The 19,318-nt window shown below is 44.6% G+C and overlaps 1 protein-coding gene across 1 annotated transcript in view; it reads right to left on the minus strand.

The window, feature by feature from the left end:
* The window catches only part of SCML4 (Scm polycomb group protein like 4), a 69,569-nt gene that overhangs the window by 13,091 nt on the left and 37,160 nt on the right, over positions 1 to 19,318 (minus strand). Inside the window, exons 6-7 of the mRNA XM_061366762.1 lie at positions 17,264 to 17,458; positions 1,558 to 1,824 (exon numbers count right to left, since the gene is read on the minus strand). Of these exons, the coding sequence (XP_061222746.1) occupies positions 1,558 to 1,824; positions 17,264 to 17,458 (462 nt within the window). The remainder of the gene's footprint in view (positions 1 to 1,557; positions 1,825 to 17,263; positions 17,459 to 19,318) is intronic.

Consider the following 19,318-nt stretch of genomic DNA (forward strand, 5'->3'; position numbering starts at 1 on the left):
TACCAGTTCCTAGTGACAACCTTTTCCAAGTTGTTTGCAGTAGTGCAATTCTGTACTATCTATACTATCCACTTTGCTTTGAGTAAAGTTGACTGTAAGTAAAGGAAAAAAGTATTATGAGAACCCAACACCTATCTGTGTTCTGTATAATAGAGTAACACGGGGGTAAACCAGGAAAACAAGTGTGCAAAAATAGTAGCAAAGTGAGTAATGGGTTTGGGTAGGTATTGAACATTTCAGAAGGCAAACACAAAGAAAGAAATGCAAGGATAAATACTGGCAATATGTAATTTTGATGAATAATGTTCTAAAATAGTAATTAGTGAATGTTTGGGAAAAAGAAATAATAGAGACACTGGGGAGGTGAGGGATGCGAAGGAATTAAGCAAAGATCTGCAGCCTCTGGAAAGAGGTTCCGGAGTGGCTTACCAAGCAAGAATATGCAGAATCACTTGCAGTTTCCTGGGGAAATGCAAGGGCAGAAGGACAGTGTAATGAGGTGACGGCAGACAAAGGGGCTGGGGGAACCAGCAAGACTTCTGCAAATATATCAAGATTGAAAAAAGTAAAACCAGAGTGACAGTAGATTCTATTAATAAATGAGGAAGGCACAGAAATTAATGACTTAAAAACGGCTGAGATATTCAACTCCTTTGTTAGATCTGTCTTGAAGATGAAAAATGCATGAATGAAATTTGAATAATTAGTAAGGGGTGATGACACTGTTGGAATCACTACTGATAAAGACCTGTTAATGGAGAACTTGGAAAATGCAAACAAGGACAAAGTTAACAGAAGTCCAGTGAATTAGCTAATGTGTTTGATGATCCAGGACATTCCTAGAGAAGAAAAAAAAAGTCATGGCTAGTAACGTATACAGCTAACGGTCACAGTGACTGACCCAGCAAACATAAATCCTACAGGTTTACGGACAAATATACAAAGGGAGGGAAGAAGAAGGGTTGTTGAATTCAGGGGTTCCCATGACATCCCTTGAATTTGAAGATAAACTTCTTGTGACTTTGCTTCCTGAGGGATAAAAGAGCCTTGAGCAGTGAGCTGGATGATTTCTAAATATAAATTTTTTTTCTAGGCAGTCTTTTTCAAGCAAAAGAATCCCTTTTGCTAAAATGCTTTGAGGTGGGCACTAATATTTGGATTTGCTTGGCATCATACCTTGTACACAGTTGGTGTTCACACAAATAACAGGTACCTGTCTGTAGGCAGTATCAATCTTTGGGAGGAATGCCTTATATATTAATATTTATATCTGCAAGTTGATAATAACAGTTGTGATTGCCACACAATTATACATAATATATGTTTACACAATAACAGCATTAGGAAACATTCTCCTTTTTACTTAGTGATGAACAGATTGATTCTGTGTTTACATAGGTTATTATTTCTCCGTCTAAATGGAAATGTGAGTGTTCTGGATGGATGTCAACCCAAACCAACCTCGCTAATTTTCTTGTGGAATCTGGGAGTGAGTTAAGACTCCAACATGGCATCAATATAGCAACACACATTGTTAAATTGAAGATACGATATTACCACTTCTGTTTCCTTCAAGATAGGTCCCATTCCTTGTTGGGCTGGAGGTTTGATGATGCAGGCCAGTAGATGAGGACCCTCCTGAAGACATCTGGGCAGGACGATGGCTACAGGAGGAAGAGGAGCCTCCAGCAGGACGTCCATCTGCAGGACTCTGCCGCATAGAATACATGGAGCCCATGCAACTGAAGGCAGAATCGGCAGGATCCACACTATACCGCTTCATGTTTGCAGGATCAGCCACGTAGTCCTCAGGTGTGAATGTTTCTGCTCAGGAAGCCAAGACACAAAAGAAACATCAGTAAAACAGAACCAATTTTAATTAAGTCCCTAAAAAAAAAAAAAAGGCTATTTATATATTTGCCAAAAAGTCCTTTTTTTTTGGCAAAAAGCTTAACTCCATTTTCAACTTTCAGTACAGGCAGCTAGCTCTGGGAGGGATCCTTACTGAAAATTAATAAATAACAAAGGGAAGCACAGCCACTCAGAAATCAGTAGGATCACAACAGAGGTACTATGGCTTGATGTGACTCATCTGTCAGCTCATGGCAATATTCTCTGTACAGTACAAGGACACTGATTGGCAGGTCCCATTTGCCTCATGGTGCTCCCCGAATACCACCGAGTCTGGAGGACTGTGCAGCTATTTTTTGCTCTGTCTTTCATTTAAACACATGGAAGTTGAAAGGAAGAAGGCAGAGGAGGACAACAGGACAGGCAGTTTGTTGGGTTCATAGCGCCTAGCAGTCAGTAGGAGGGAGTGAAGGTAATAAACCAAAGCTTTCTGGCTGCAATTACCAAAATTAATCAGAACATATCTTCAGCTGCAGACATCCATCAGACCTGATATCCCACAAGGAGAAGAGGCTTGATGACTGATGACCACGCCCAAGGTTTATCATGGGCAGAGATGTGTGAGTGAGTAACTCAGACTCAGCTCCTGTTCAGACATGTGTGATGGCATCATAGTCAACTGCAAATCATTGCTCCAGTTCCTCTCCTCTGCATTGCACTTTGCAGACTGTATAGGAACTCAATACTTTGTTTTTCAGACTCCCAATTTTGCACTATTTTAGAGACCTATATTCACCATTGCTTGGCAGTCTAATGCATGGGCATGAGGCAGGTCTAACCCTAGGTTTTGCAGTACACAAGGTTTTTTGCCAGTTCCCCTCAGACCTAGGTCTGGATCCATCTTGCTTTGCTTTGTGGACTGAGACCCCTATGTCTGTGTCATCATACTCTTCTGTACAGTCTCAGTTTCATCCAAACAGGTCTTGATATCCAAGCTCCTTCCTAGTTGCTTTTTTTGTCTTTACAAAACACAGTCAAAGAAAAATCTTCATCCTCCTCATTCCCACTGCTGTTTTCCCCAGAAAACCAGCCCTCCCCTCACCCAGCCCCAGGACCCTCTCCACCACCACCATGATCACCATCACCACAAGGATACAAGCAGAGCCCCTGGAAACCTCTCTGAGATCCAAACCTCCCCATAAACCCTGCACATACTGGCAACCTGCACTTCAGAGATTCCCACTGTCACTGTGCGAAACAAGGTGTAAACATCTGGTAGGCAGGAAGCCCATAGATTAGGAAAGTGCTTCCCATTGCCCCATGACATTTTTTGAGCTCTTGAAAATGCCACTTTCCTCATCATGTGTAGTCTCCTTCCAGAGACATCTGAGCAGGGTGAAGTAACCCCTGTGGTGTTACCCATCTCCTTCCCTGCCTGAGCACCATTATCCTCCTGAAGTATTGGGCAGCCTTATTGAGTAACAGGAAGAATTTATGCTGTAATTTATGTTACAAGATCCAAACCCCATTGCTAATAGATTTTGAGACTATGTATAACAGTTTTCCTTTTAATTTATGTTTTAGTCTTTTCCTTTGAAAAAAAATCCCTTGGCAGCTGTGTACAGAAGTTGATGTTAAACAAACATGATTTAGTTTGACAACTCAAATAGTCAAGATTTGTGCCATGCCAGCATCCTGGCTCTTGTGTCAAGCCACAGCACAGATTTTTATTATACAATTGCCTGACTTTCCGTTTTCTTGCTGTTGTCTTGAAACTTTTTCCCATTCTGGGCCAAGGCTGAGCTTGCCATAAGACAAACATCAGATCGGAAGGAGGGCTGTAAATGTGAAGTTTCCTTGCTTTGGGCACTTGCCTTTGCAACTGCAAGTAACTTTCCTTTAGCATGTTTTTTTTTTTCCCTTAGATAATTTGGATTCTTACAGCATACATTCAGGTATCCTGCTGCTTTCTGCTAAGGATTTTTGAACCTGATTCTCACACAAATACAGATAGGGAGTAATTCAATTGAATTCAATGGAGTTCAGCTACTGTAACACTAGCATAAGAGGAATGGGAATCAGACGCTGAACCTTTCTCCCTAACCTCCGACAGATGCCAAAATTGTATAGCAATTGAGCTAAATACCTTGCTTTTCAGACTCCTCCCAATAAACCAAAGAAAATCCAATCAAGCCTCCTCATTCAAAGGAATTTAATTACTGTGTAGAACACTTGCAATAAAAGCCTCTTACGCATAAAGACAGCTTTTTCTGCAGCATCCTGCCTGCACCGCATGGAATAATTATGCCTCTTGTGAATCATTACCTCTTTATTCCAGGAAAAGAATGCTCTTTTAATATGATTACAATATGAAGAAGGCACAGACTATGAAAAAAAACACAAACAGTGTATTAAAAGAGCCCTGCTAAATAAACAGCATACAGCTCTTATTGCTATGGATATAAATCGCTCCAAAATTTGTGAGCATACACCAGGGAATTTTTTACTTATGTCAGATTCCCTCAGCAGTCTGAGTGAAATAAGACGTGCAGGTGAAATATCCCTGTGGAAGGATGCCCACAGGTTGTGTATGACAAGGAGCCAGACGGTGCCAGTTCTCTTCCTGACCCTGCCTCACACTCTTTCCTTGATCTAGATCGATTTATTCCACATGTCTCTGCTTTGGGCTCCAGAATGGGAGTAATGATGCCTATTGCTGTGGACCAAGCAGGAGCCTTCATCCATTACTGTTTGAAACATGCCACAGTGGAATGTGCTCTGGGAATTAAAAAGTCCTACTGGTATCTTCATTGACAGGAGGTGAGCAGGGATCATCTCAAGCAGCCAGGTTTCTAAGCTCCTGATCTTCAACTTGACATGAGGAGTCAGTAGATTACAAGAGCAACTCATCAGAGTCACCTCCTCTTGACCAAAAGAAGCTCATGATGAAATGCAGGTCACAATTAGCTTAGGAAAGAGGAGACTGTGCATTTAAGTGTGTATGGTTACAGGGTTTAAATCACACAGCTTTGAAAGCTGCTGGTCAGCTTCTGTGCTCCCTGCTGAGCGTGGGCTGCTTTGTGAAACTGCACGAGCTGGTGCACCTTGAGCAACCCATGCCCTGCACCAGTCTGCCCAACTCCAGGAGAGACCCACCACATGGGAAGGAACAGGCAGGTGGGCCCAGGAGACTTAGAGGGCACAGAGAGATCTATTATGCCCTGTGCGGTCGACACAGTCCCTGGTGACACTTCAGCTCAGGAGGAGACATCTGCATTTCGTAGCACCCCTTCACAGCAGCAGAGAAGGAAGTGAAGGTGACTGGGGACAGTCTGTATGGGTTCACCAAGGCTCAGTCGCACCTGACCAACCTGGCTGCCTTCTATCATCAAGAAATTGGATTTGTGGGTGAAGGGAGAGAAGTGATTGTTATTTGCCTTGGCTTCAGGAAGGCTTTCAACACAGTCTCCTACAGTATTCTTGCTTCCAAATTGGAACATTATGGCTGGGATGAGTGAGAAACTGGTTGGATGATCACGTTTAGTGAGTTAACAGTTAATGGGTTGTATGGAGGCCAATAAAAAGTGGGATACTTCAGGAGCCTAATCTGTCTTCCCACCTGAACTGCCCTCTCATCCTTATGACTGACGTCATCTCCACTCCAAGCAGCAGCCATATATGGCAGGAGAGGACCATGGCAAGGGCTCATGGGGGTTGTCCAGGGTCCTTTACAGTGGCACAGAAGGCAGAGGGAGGGACAGGCTCCACTGTTCAAAAGCTACAAAAGGCTGTGGAAGGTCTTTGTGTTCATATTTCTCCAGCTCCTTGTTAGTTTGTACCGTGAAAAGCTGCATGAGCTGGGGTTCCACCAATATGTGTGAAAATACTGCATTTTGTAAGCTCCCAGGAGACTTTGTAAAGGGCATGGCTTTCACAGCTACTAATCCCACTTCGACCAATTAGGGAAAAACATGTTTTCTAAGACAATAAAAGAGAACATAACTCTCTATTGAAGTTTAAAACGCAACAGTTTCATAAATCTGTAGCTTAGCTCTTCTGTATTTTGTCACACTTCTGTATTTTATTTTCTAGGTAGTCAGCAGAAGGGCAAACACTAGTAAGAAATTGATACACAATGTTTTAAAGCAGGATTTATGAGGAAGCTGCTTTGAGCCTTTGCTTTAAGCACAGTAGTGCCCATTACAACTGTTCACCTCCCTGAGATGCTCAAGCCTTCTTGGTATAGATTTCCTTTCCGTGAATGGTCCACAGGCAACTAGATTGAAAAGCCCAAGGTGGTTACATCCAGCACACCTTAAAATGCAGCAAAGAGGAGAGAAAAAAATCCAACTGCTTTCTCAATTAAAAAATTAACATTTCTTTAGCTGAGTTTCTTCAAAGTAGCAGCCTGTATGGTTACTAGCCAAATTCCAGAAGATGGGGCAGGTCAGCTGAGAGTTAAACCAGCACAAGAACCTGCAGCTCAGCTCACATCCCATCTCTGCTGCAGACCTCTGGAGTGACCTTGGTCAGGTTATTCATCATCTCTGGACTCCAGTTCTCCATTAGGATGAAGTAAAACACTTGTTTTTTCTCTCACATCTGTAGCACGTTAAGTCATTTGCCTTGGCAGTATCTTTATGCCACTACAGTGCACCACAGGGTTGTATATTGCATATGTGAAAGCAGAAAACATACAGTGCACCTCTGCTAGCATCTGGGGATAGACACTCCAGAGAGACACAAAAAAATGATGCCTTTCCCATTGTGCATTAGGAAAGCAAATTAAAATCAATTTTAAGTCAAGCTGGAAATGAAGAAGAGCATACACCAGGAAAGATGATCCTTAGTTGACATTTTCCTGAACAGATCTAATTTCTCACTTTTTCTTCTTTATCTTAAAAAACCCCTTCAAAACCCCAAACAAACGTAGTCTGCTAAAATCCCTCCTATAGACAAAAGCTCTTTCTGCATTCCAGAGACACTCTCTACTCTGTCTTCTCTCTCTTGTCCTCCCAGACCAAACACATATGCCACTTTCCTCACCCACTGCTTCTCCTTCATCACTTCTCTTGTTATACCCCTGTCCTGGCTTTGGCTGGGATAGAATTAATTTTCTTCCTAGTAGCTAGTGCAGTGCTGTGGGTTTGGCTTTTGTCTGTTAATGTTAATTTATTTGCTCTCAGCCAAAACCAGGACAATCCCTCTTTCCCCTACCTGCTCCTCCCTGTGTTCTTCCCTATAATCTGCTCCTACTGCTTCTTCCAGCATATTCCCACTATCTTGCTCTTGCTCTGATGCTGCTTTTCCACACCAGCAGCAGCACCCTTTTTTCCATTTTGCCAGCTGTTTTCCTGTTTCCTTTCCTATTTTCCCTCCTCTCACGCTGCTGACCTGCATAGCCATTTCTTCCACAGGCTGTTCTCCTTCCATCCATCTCACACTTTCATTCATCCAGCTTTCCCTTTCCTGATACCCCCTTGCCTTTGGGTTCATCCCCAGATTACCTCTTGGACAGCAGAGCCTGAGGTCAGGGCCATGAAGTGGGACCAAGGACTCTGTTCCCAGTTAACAGCCATGTCCAGCCCCAGTGGTTGCAGCTGAGTGAAGGTTGCATGGGGCACTGATGGAAACTGCAACCCCACCTCTGAGCATGCCACTGATCCCCAAACCAAGGGGTCCTCTTCTCACACACTGGTAGCTTCCCGGGATAACTGCCCTTCCTTCTAGGCTAATACTTTTGTGTCATTTTATAACCTTTTAGTCCACCACCTGCCATGCTTGATCTTTTGTATTTGCTCTAATTAAATTCACCATTAACTTCTTTTCCTCACAGTCAGTATAGAATTCTTTCTTTCTTTCTTTTCTCTGCCCCCACTTTTCCTCTTTTGTGTTGTCTCCTATTCTTCATATTGTTTAGTGATGCGGTTTGCTCTCTGACCCTTCCTCTACCTTTTTAAGTGCTACCATATATTTTCTATAATGGGTTGATGAGATGTGAACTCCATATTTTAAGTGGCATGATATCATAGCTTCCTCAGACCTCTCCTCTCTCCCAGCCAGGGCCAGTCTTTTCTCATCTCCCAGTCATTTTGAGAGGAGCCAGCCATACTGTCACAATCCTATTGAGATACTTCTTTGTTTAGTTTTAATCTTCACCTGTATTTTATAGTTCCTGTGCTTGGCTCCAGTTCCCTGCACAAGGACGGCATTTGCCATGTCTGGGAGGCAGGGGGGGTTGGAGTGGGAGGGGGCAATTTTAAGCAGCTGTGGAGATTAGGAACCCTGAATCTCAGCCATCATGGAAAGAAAAATAAAAGCAGGGAAACACAGAAAGCAAATGCAGAAATGCAGAGAAAGCACAGAGATCTAAACACTTTAAGAGTGTGAAAGATGTGCCTTGGTTCTGAACTGCTGTCTTCTGTTTCAACATCAGCTCTTAAAGGATCAAAAAAGAACTTCTTCTATGTCTGCCAAACAGCCTCACATATTTCTGTCCAGTCAGTCAGAAATGGACCTTATCTTCTTTGTAGCTTGAGCCTGCATGCATCTATCTAAAGATAAGAGCTTCCTGTGACGGATTAAGACTGTCCAGCTCTGCCTGCTGCAATTTATTCTGGGATTAGAGCACCAGCCCATTCCTTTCACCCATCCAGACATGGAGCACAATGAAAATATGATGTCACCCCTTAGCAGGCGTTTCCATGCTGTGTCAACTCCACTCTCTGGTGCATGCATCTGCACCCCGCACAGCTGGACACCTTTTCTACACTGGCCTGTGGCTGCCGATTTGGCTGAGCAAGGAGAACGTTACAGGGAGCAACATCTGGTTTGTGGCAGTAGTGCCAAGCTGCTCGCTGCTTGCTAAGGCAGAGTGGCATTGAGACACATCCCTGAGGAACCACAGCATCCCTGAGGCTGCTGCAGAGAGGCAGAGAGTGAGCAGGCAGCCCAGGGCATCCTCCGACAGCAGTTCAGGGCTGTCATGCTTGTGTGTTTCAGTTTATGGGATAACTTTTGCATGGGTTATAGAAACATGCAATTGCATCCACTGGGAAGAAAAAGGAGGGAGATACCAGTCAGTCAGAACAGGAAAATGTAAATAAGCCTCATCCACTTGTGAATGTAGATATTATGAACACTGAAACCATGGTCACACTGTGTAGATAAAACCTGCAGTGAATTCTCTAGGGCTTAGTATGAAGCTTTACTGCACCATGTATCATCTCACTGTGTCCTAGCTGCTAAACGTATTTTGCTGTAACTGGAATGCCAAATCCCCCAAGGAGAAGCTGCCAGTCAATTAACATCAAAACCCTGAATTTTTTAGAGAATTTTCTAAAACCCAGTGTTGTCCTGATTGCAAGGATTTCGGCATAGGCAATTTTTTCATTATTTGAACAATTTCTCTTGAGTATTTGCAGCCCAGAAACAGCCACATTGTGTTTAATGCAGTAGAACCAGGGATTGAAACCAGCTGGGAACAGATCAACATAGTTTTATTGTCCAAAATGAGTAAAAAGGTAAATTCACAAGCTAGCTGCTGACAAATATATTATATTTAATAATAAAAGGTGCTCATGTGTATGAATAACCCATAGATGATATATATATGTATAAATATATATATAAGTGCTTGGGGATGATTGAGTCTTTTGTCACAATGGAGAGATTTCAATTCTATCTTACAGCATAGGCAAATTATTTAGGTACTGCATACCCATAAGTGAGGGCAAAGAGATTTCAAGGCATAGGGAACCCAGCCTTTAAAAAAAGTCTTCCTTTAGCCTCTTCTTCCTGTTTTCAGACCTTCTCCTCCATTCTCTTCCCTTCTCTCTTGCCTTTATGTTGTATCGAGTGTACATCATGAAAGGGAGATTTGTCAGGGTTGTGTAGTTTTGTGTCTTAGCACAGCAATAGTTCTGCACTGGTAAAGGGAGATGGGAGAGACTGTAATTGATCTTTCCTGTCTCCAGTTTCTAGCAGTACCTAGAGGGGCTTTTCTATCCAGGTAGTTTATAATATACGCAGTATGCTTATAAACCAGCACTGATATAAGTCACAAAAGGCTGTATACAGAATAGACTAGGTGAAAATGACTATGTTATTTGAAAATTTCAAGGTGTTATGTACTGGGATTCTCTGCACTGAAGTATTTAGTGCATTTCTAATCACAATGATTCTCCCTGAATTATATTGCTTAGTACTGGCTTAAAATATTTAACAGCAAATTTTTGTTTGAAAACCAAATAATTTGTCTACAGAAAAGCACAGAAACTGCAAAATAAGCTGTGTTTACCCATCAATAACTAAAAATCTCATCCAGGAATTAGGTAGAACAAATATAAAGCATGAGCCTGTGCATGTGTTTATATGTAGGTATGAGGTCTTTCATAAAGCCTTTGCTTTGTTTCTCCCTGCCCATTGCTGCACCTCAGCTAGACTTTCTGGTATTTCTTCTGGGATTTCTTCTGCCATATAAACACAACATAGCTGGGCCCTAAAACCTTAGTTCCCTTTCACAAAACTTTCCTTTTCCTGTCTTCTCTGCTGCTGTTTGGGGTATCCCTGGCCAATCTCAGTCCCAGCAGCTAAGAACTCACCAATTCCCCTTCCTCGGGTCTGTGAAAAACCCTGCCTTGTATCTGACAAACCTGGTGGATCAGGCTGGCTAACACACATGGCACTTGGATAGGTTTTCCACCATCAGTTCTGGCCTGTGACCTGCCAGTCTCGCTGCTTGAAATATGTATATATTGGATGGCAGGTATTTGTATCAACATTTAAAAAATTTAGGAATGCAAATTCCTATTTCAACTTTAATTTAAGCCATTTAGAATCAAAGCCTGGATTCCCAACTTCAGACACTTTCTAAAGGAATCATGTAGCTCTGTGGGAAAGTCTTAACCAGCTAAAACAAAATTAAAGCTAAACCAGAGTTACATTCAAATGATTTACCTGACCAGGGCTCTAAAAGATTGTGCATGCTTCCTCCATGTGACTGTAGTACATGCGAAGCTTGAATTAAATACTTATCATCATGCTTCATGCATTTATGTCCATCATTTCATCCCTTTCCCTTATGCGTATGTTTTGATATTGGAAAAACAAAGCATCTTTCTTACTTAAAACTTCATTTCACAGCTTAGCTCTCTCTTCTAACCTTCATGGCTGCAACCCAGGCAATCTCCAGCACTGCCAGTGGCTTTGCATGGCTCTGAGCACATCTTGGTCTGAAGGACAGAAGGGCCTTTGGACTTCTCCATCCACTGCTGGGAGCAGATTGCCTAGCCCCCAAGGGTAGCTTTTCAAAAGAGATGTATTTTCTTGCACCATCTCAAGACTGGAGCTAGTACAGCCCAGCAGAAGATGGGAAGGAGGATGTCCCTTGGCCTGACTGCTTGAAGGATCTGGTGCTTCATTACTGAGCATCCACAGGGAGATACAATTTCATAAACTTAAAGTAATAGAAAGGGACTCCTTATTTGGGGGTTAGTAAGCAGTAATCACACAGCTTAAAGGTCATAAGGGTCAATTTATCCAATTTCACCAACTCTGTAGAGTTCAGATAAATTATATCGCAGATGAATTTCATCTCTTCCATCCACCTCTTCTTTTTCTTCCTGACAGGATTTACCTCTTACCATACATTTCATTAGTTTGTTCTGGTCTGGGTTCAAATCACCTGAATGCTGTCTACTAACACCCTCATGAACCCCTCCACAGGAGTATTGCCTGGCTGTCTCTTTCAACTTCCTGCTTTTAGTTCCTAATTCTTGGGCCATTTTGAACTGTTCGTGTCCCTCCCTAGGTTTCTGAATGACAACATGTGGCTTCAGCTGCAGGTACCTCTCTTTCTGTTCTGCCACAGTTATCACCTTGGATACCTCCTTTCATAAAGCCTGTCCTGGGGATGGTGCTCCAGCTGCAGGCAGGACCCCAACGTACAGATCCTCAGCAGGATGCCCTGCCCTGGGCATGGCTGGGTGGGGTCTGGAAAGGGAGAAGGCACGCAGCCTGCTGATGGATGCATGGGCTCCTGCATACATGAAAGGAAGGAAGGAATGCCTGCAGCAATCCCATCCTTTCTGCTCTACTGCAGGTTCTGCCATCAATTCAAATACCCCAAAGACCAGACAAACTTTTTATATTATACTTTGATGTGGCTGGATGGCTTGTGCAGTTCCTCTACTCCCTCTTTAAGAGTGACCTTAATATTTTATTTATTGTTTAAAGGATAATGTTCATGGAGAAGGAATATATGAGGCAATAAATGGCCTTTGCAGGTAATTAAATGCTGAAGAGAGCTGAAGCTATTGATGGCCATAAAAGCCATTTATTCTGAGTGTGCTGAGAAGCCAGAAGAACTGTTCCTCATAGCATGCAACAAGACAAGATTAAACAAGCCACGCTACTAGAAAGGGGAAAGACAACATTTTTCTTGCCCTCTTAGGACTTGAAATTTCTGAGCTGCTGTTTATTTGGTGCTTGGAACAGAAAATATTGATTGTAATAATATGTGGTTTTCTATCATGTTACTCTTTTTTCCTAGCTGTTGTAGAAGGGCTCTGCACATGGTGGCAAGAATTATTGCCCTCCTTGGACAGACACTCAGATAGGGAAGGATGACTTACCCTTACAGTCAATGGGAAAACCTCTGGCAAAATCCAGCTCCCATCCTAGTGCCTTGCCTACTGGTCACAGTCTTATAGTGTATTGCTATAGAACTTCTCCTACCAGTTTTTCAAGTGCTTGTAGACAGGAAGAGTCCACCTTCCTATATACAGAGGCACTGATGTAGCATAGGGTACCTCTACCTCCTGCTGTGCTTCTGCTTACATATGGGGCACTGCCTCCAGACACTGCCATGAGGAAAGGTGCTGTGGACAGTGGTAGGGGACACCATATGGTATCTCTGCATACAAGTCTGACTTGGCCATGATGAGGCAAGCAAGGCTGGGGATCTTATTCACAGACCTGTATGTCTTCCCACCAATGAATGCAAGAATACAGGGTAGCCACAGGAGTCCTTGCAAAGGTTTGCTGCAGGTACATGCAGCCACGCTCTGCATGGAGCACAGCAATTGTCTAACAGTACCAAATAACCAAAACCCAAGGTTCAGGACAGAAAGAGCAAGGAAAGGATTGACTGAAAGGGAAAAGAAGATGCCTATTGAGCTTGATGCTTCCCGCATAAGAGAATCTACTTCAGTATCTATGCCTACCAACAGGCTGGCAAGAAGCTTTATAGCAGACTTTCTTTTCTCTGAAAAATAACAGTCTAATATTGCACAAGTGCATGTCAACAGTATGTAGATGTTTCAGAAATGTCCATTTCCCATGCTCACATCCACACCTCCGTTAGTTCAGCATGGGAGGACTTGTGAAAGCTGAAAACAGAGGGCATGGATGAAGGCACTTCACAGGATTTCTGTTAACTTCCCATCCATGTAACCCCTGGGACATTTGACAGCATTTTATGCAGAGGTCACCCAGACTTTGCCATCATTTTAGTTTAAACTGCGCTGCCACTCTCATGGAAAATTCTGGTGTACAGGTCCAGAGCTGCTTTGAAGTCAGATGTTGTGGGAACAGGTAACATCTCAGGATTTGCTATAATACAGGCCTGAAGATGGGCACTTCCCAGATGACATCCTAGGAGTCATCCCACAGCTGCTCCTCAGAAATTGCTCTCATGAGCCAGAAAGTCCCCTCACAGCTGAGAAAAAGCCGTGGGCTATGTTTCCAGATGTGCCAAGACACAGCAGTGAAGCCACTGATGCTGGGAGAGAACTGGAGATGGACCCTTGCCCCGTGTGCAGAGCCACTGGCCACCAGCGCGAGAGGCATTGGCAGGGCAGGCAGAGTGTGGGGGCTCAGGTGCAGGGCAGGTAATGCACAGCCAACAGAGCTCATTGCAGAGACCGGTGCTGCATACAGCTCGGTGCGTATATATAAAATATAAGTGATATATGAATGTATCAACAAATCCCACCTGGCTAGGACACAGCCATTAGCATCTGGCAGTTTGCTGTGAGCACAGGTGAATAATGGCTTAAGGGCATGTGCTTCAGGGTGAGGTTAAAAGGTGACTCCTGTATGGTGTAAGTGGATTAATATGACTGGACATGATGCCGGCTTTTCCTTTCACTTCTGGCAGTGTAAATCAAGATTAACTGCACAGAAGTCAATACATGTATTAAATTCATTGGTACACAGGGGCTGAAAGGCACATGATTTTAAAAGAACATCTCGATTACAAGCTGGAGAACAGAAACAATGAAAAATGTGGCTGCTTTGCACGGCTTCCTGTGGTGCTTTATTATGGCCCTGCTCCTTCCATGAGAGCTCTATCCCAACAGGAGCCCTCACAGACTCATCTGTGAGAAGAGCTCCTACTGTCCTTCTTATTATTGCCGCTACAGGGAAACCCCATCTCCATTCTGTGTAGCAGAGGTCCCCCCTTGTGCTGACCTTGCTGCAGGGAATTGTTGGTGTCTGGGGAGGTGAAAGGAGATTTAGGCAATGCAGCATTAAACATAGACACAGTGGCTCAAGCCCCAGTGCCTAAAACTGGAGTTAACACCACCGGTGGCAAAAAGCTGTTGAATATATCCTGATATGATGAACAGGAATATTAAGTATCTGCCTGGCTCCAGCTGAGCGCAGCATGAGGGTGCCGCAGGTGGGTTTTCCAAAGCAGTACCTGGCTGCACAATGAAACCAGCCCCCAACTCTTGAGCCTGCATACAGCAATGAAGACGGTGGGTAGCTGGTGAAGCTGCTGAGCTCCCCCAGCCACCCCCAGGCTCATGGATAGGTTTCGGCAGGGCAGCCTAGGTTCACCAAATTGAGTACACCAGGTCAGTGATCAGCAGGGTGCTGAAAGTATTCTCAGATCTTGTCTCACCTTATTTCTGTTAACCTTTGATGGAAGTCCCCTTTTGGGGCTGCCAACTTAGAGAGCAACCTGAGCACCCGGATGCTCTGGAAACAGTGCTGCTCACCACAGCCCCCCTCACCAGGGGACCATCACCTCTCCCATGTCTCCACTTCAACAGGGAAGCACCCAAACGTCTGCAGGGCATGCTGACCCATGCTACAGCTCTCTGGCTAGCCAACCAGTGGCTACCAGACTTCAGGGTGAGCAAGCTGGAGCCTGGTGGGGAGTTTTAGTCCTGTGTATAACCGCTGCCCCCAGCTATTTCGCAACTGACATTCTCCACTGTACCACAGTGCTACTGATGATGGGGATATAAAAGCACCAAAAGCAACTGCCTCTTCCCCCATCCCTCTAGAAAGAGGAGGAGAGCCCAGGCCAGCAATAGCTATGACTAGCTTGGGCTACCCAGTCTATGCTGCCTCCAGAGGGGGTTCTTAATTGCCCCTCATGCAGTGGGAGAGCCAGGGAGGAGAAGCCTTCCCTACATCCACATCTCCTGCCTGGTCTGGGGCAGAAGTAACTTTTGCCCTTTCCTCAGTGGCTGGGCAGAGCCAATGGGACTGGTGTCAGGGACATCTTCATTGGAATTATGCAAGGAAGGAGATGCTCAGAGTGTAAGAGCCACTGTACAAACTTCGGTTGTGGAGTTGCCTTCCATCACCGACAGCCTTGCCATACAGAAGTAAATGCAAATGTAAATGCAAATTAAAATGCAAAGGAAATGCAAATGCCAGGCCTCCTGGGCTGCACTCACTCAGTGCTACAGAAATCCCTTGACCTCTCAGAAACATTCGGGTTGCTGCAAATATGCTAGTCCAGAGTAAAAAGAGTATTGCTTTTCAGTCTGGGTTCCTGGCTTTCTTGCCCTATGTGTAAGAGTGGCAGATGGATATCTTTGCATAAAAAGTCTATTTCTGCACTGTGTGCACAGCCCGCTCCCAGCTTTAGTGTGTAAAGCACATGTTTAGGGTCTTCTTGTCAAACAGGTGATTCATGAGTGATTATTGTGGACACTAAACCACCTTTCTCTTAGCTGCCAGCATGTATCTGCTATTAAACTGAATGCATGAGAGAAGCATGCTCCCCAAACACCCACAGCGCTGTTAATAAAAGAGAAGGAAAAATAATTTAAATCAGGAGGAAGCCTGCAGGTGCAGTGAAGGTTCTGGGCCATAACTTTGCATCTTTCTTTTTTCTAAACTAACTTTTGCCAGGTCTGTAGTAGAGCCCCAGGGCAGCTCTCTGGCCACTGATTGCAGATGGAGACTGCAGGCATGTCCCACATCCACAGGGTCTGCACAGGGCCAGCACCCTGTCCTAGCACACTGGGGTGTGGGCAAGAAGGAATCCCACATGTACCGTTCACCTGGCAGCCTAGTGCTGCTCAGGGCAGGTGCTTCTCTGGACCACCACCATCCTTGGGTGCATCTGCCCCATGCCACAGCCTCTCCAGGCTTCAGCCCACATCATCAAGCCCTAAGGGACCTTGCTGGTGCCCACAGGCATTTTAAGCTAGGAGAAACGCTCCTGCAAGTAGCAAAGCAAACTCCTTAGCAGTCATGACTCTCATTTAGTTTACTCTCAAGGGTAGTGGGAGCAGATTGGTATCCAGGCTGAGTGCGCTACAGGTAATGAAACTGCATTGCTGTGAGTGGCTCTCTCCCCTCTCCCAGAAAGAGGTCGCCTCAAGTGAAGGCAGATTGTACTGCTTTGTAGGTGATCCTTAAAATGACCAGCATGCAAGCAGGGAAGCACATAGGGGACAGTGCTGGGGCAGAGCATACCCATTACATCTGTGATTTCCTATTAGTGCTGTGGTAACATCGAAGTTTGGGCTGAAGTCCACGCACTCACCCAGCCTCCCACCTCTCACTGCAGCCAATGAGCCAAGGGAGTGCACAAGCAGTGGGGTCTGGGGAGCAGGGACAGGCAATGCTCTCTTGTGGGTCTGTAAGCAGAGTCAATGGGGATCCTTCAGTATCTAATCTGTAAGTATTTAATCTGTAAGTCATAGTCAATGGGGATCCTTTAGTATCTAATATGGTGATAGAGTTGGGTGGAGAAATTTCCCCTCTACTTTCCCACCTGCCTGAAACTTGAAGCAATTTAATCCCTTTGAGACTTCTACCCTAGGGCCAGGTATGCTTGAGGAGGGCAAAAGCTATGGGCAATAAGGACAATGGGATAATATGAACCTTGTTTCCTTAGGAAAAGAGATAAAACAAGCAAAGAGATATAAAATAATTTCAAAAACTATCCCTATCACTGCTGGCACTCCTCAACATGGTGGTTTTCACCCACAAGCCTCCTCTATAGCCACAGGGGAAAATATTGCAAAGCATCCCGCTGCCTCCTTCTGCAAAGGTCCCACAGAGACCTGCAGTTCTCTAGCATATACAACACAAGATCAAAAAGACAGTCATTTCTTCGAGCCCTATTCAGTCTTGAGCCCAAGCTGATTGACCCTACCTGTCTCCACCCGTCTGTTCTCATATGCCTCTGGGCTTTCCGACACAGCGCTGTATTGCTGGAAAGGCTGGTTGCTGAAGAGGTTGTCACACAAGAGGCTGCGACAGAGCTTCTTCAGGAAGCGCAGGACGTACCCGATGCTGTTCACTACCAACACGTTCATGAGATGCTGCTTCCCCTCGAAAGAAGCTGAAACTGGAAAGCAAACAGGAAGAACTCAATAGCTGGAGATGCATGGCAGGAGAAAGAATGACAGCAGTGGAGAAGATTTCACACAAATATTTGTATGCCTTACAATATTTTATGTAATTACCTCACCTGAAGAACAAAAAACATTGGGAGAGTTTAAGGAGCTGAGTTTGTGTGAGCGAGATCACCTTCCCCTTGGGACACTGAAAGATGCATGGCCAGCAGTGCAAGGATTTCTAATGTATTCGTCCAACTGAAAACTGTACTGTATGATTGGAAGGAGGCAATTATAATACCTTGGTCTAAGGAAGGGGAAAGCGATCTGCAATGATGGGCTATTGGGCTGACTTCAGCAATACACAAGGTTTTAAAAGGTAATGGGGAGACAATGAATAAAGACATGGCTGTGGATGAATAAAAGGTACCAGGGTTGTACTGAAGCAAAGATTACCAGCTTCATCATGGATCTTTATTTATGGATTTTGTTGTATGTATAGGCAACGGAAGGTTGGCACTGGAATTCAGTAAAGTATGAGAAATTGTTCATCAAACTGGAAAGGACTGCATATGGAATGTGGGTCAGGAGACAGCAACAGACTCTGCTGGCAGGTAACCCCGAGCAGTGGGAGAGGAGCCAGCAGTATTCCGTGCTGGCACAGAGTTTGTTGGTGCTCTAAGCTAGAGGCATTATCAGTGAGGACTGGGAGATTGTACAGAAAGGATTGGCTGATCTTGAGCTCTGTAATAACAAAAAAGGGTGGGAAAAAGTACCAGAAAATACTTGGCAATCCATTATCATTTTAAGGAGCTTCAACATGACCTGATGGGAGGAAAAATGATGGGACAGGCTCACCAGATGTCTGTGAACCTCCAAAGTGACACAGCAATGAGAAAGCTAGATATACTTCAAGAAAGCATTGAATAAGGCATTTCCAGGAGAGACGAGGGAGTGTCAATTCTGCTATATGAAGTCCTGGTGAAGACTTAGCTGGACTGACAGGCACCATACTGGCCATCCAGGCTTGAGAAGGGTGAATTCACACTTGCAGATGTGCACAGGCAGGCCACAGTGATGCTCAGGGCACAGAAAGTTTCCCTGTGGCACTGCAGCCATCACCATCTGTGCTACGCAGGGCTGTGGGAAGGTGCTTGCACTTCTTTCACTAATCCAGTGACCTTCCTCACAATGCAGAGAGAACCTGAGAGAAACTCTGCATTTCAGGCCTAGCAGGATGAAGACTGCTCTCTAGAAATACATCTAAGATTGAACTCAAGGGTGAGAGCGCAGCAACTAGAATTCCTGGATAAAGCTGTCAGGGAATATATGTGGCCAGGAATCAAAAAGGGCATAGGTCCCAGACATCAGAGAGGTGGAGGGGTCACAACAGACCCACCAGGATCAATTGTAGCAGGTCACATTCAGATGTCAACAGGTTTGCAGGGAGGGCTACATGATCTGGCAGCCTGAACTCCACCACCTGAGGGTTTTTGCCAATCCTATAGCACCCCGTCACTACTAATAAGTATAAATCACAATGGTAGATGTATAACGTTTGGGATAACTTCAGAGAATTCCTGCTGGCCTGAGATGCTGTAAGGGACTATGCTTCACTGCCAGCTGAGCATCTGTGAGCCAAGCTGTGGGAAGACCAGAAAGCCCATGAGAAGACCCGTCTGTGCTGCTGCTGGGCTGGGACTGAGCTGCAATCTCAAAGCCACACAATGACTGTGAGGCCATTCAGCCCTCCTTGATGATTAGAAAAGGCATGAAGTTGGGATAAATGTTGACCAGCTGCTTTTAGCTCAGGTACTTGAAGCTGAGCCAGCTCAGAGTAATTGATACCAAGGGGTTTGGAAGGCTTGGTG

This window comes from Neopsephotus bourkii, unplaced genomic scaffold, assembly GCF_033783945.1.
Source record: "Neopsephotus bourkii isolate Nb327-2 ecotype Australia unplaced genomic scaffold, CSIRO-AGI_Nbou_v1 NB_1358, whole genome shotgun sequence".
Lineage (NCBI taxonomy): Eukaryota > Metazoa > Chordata > Aves > Psittaciformes > Psittacidae > Neopsephotus > Neopsephotus bourkii.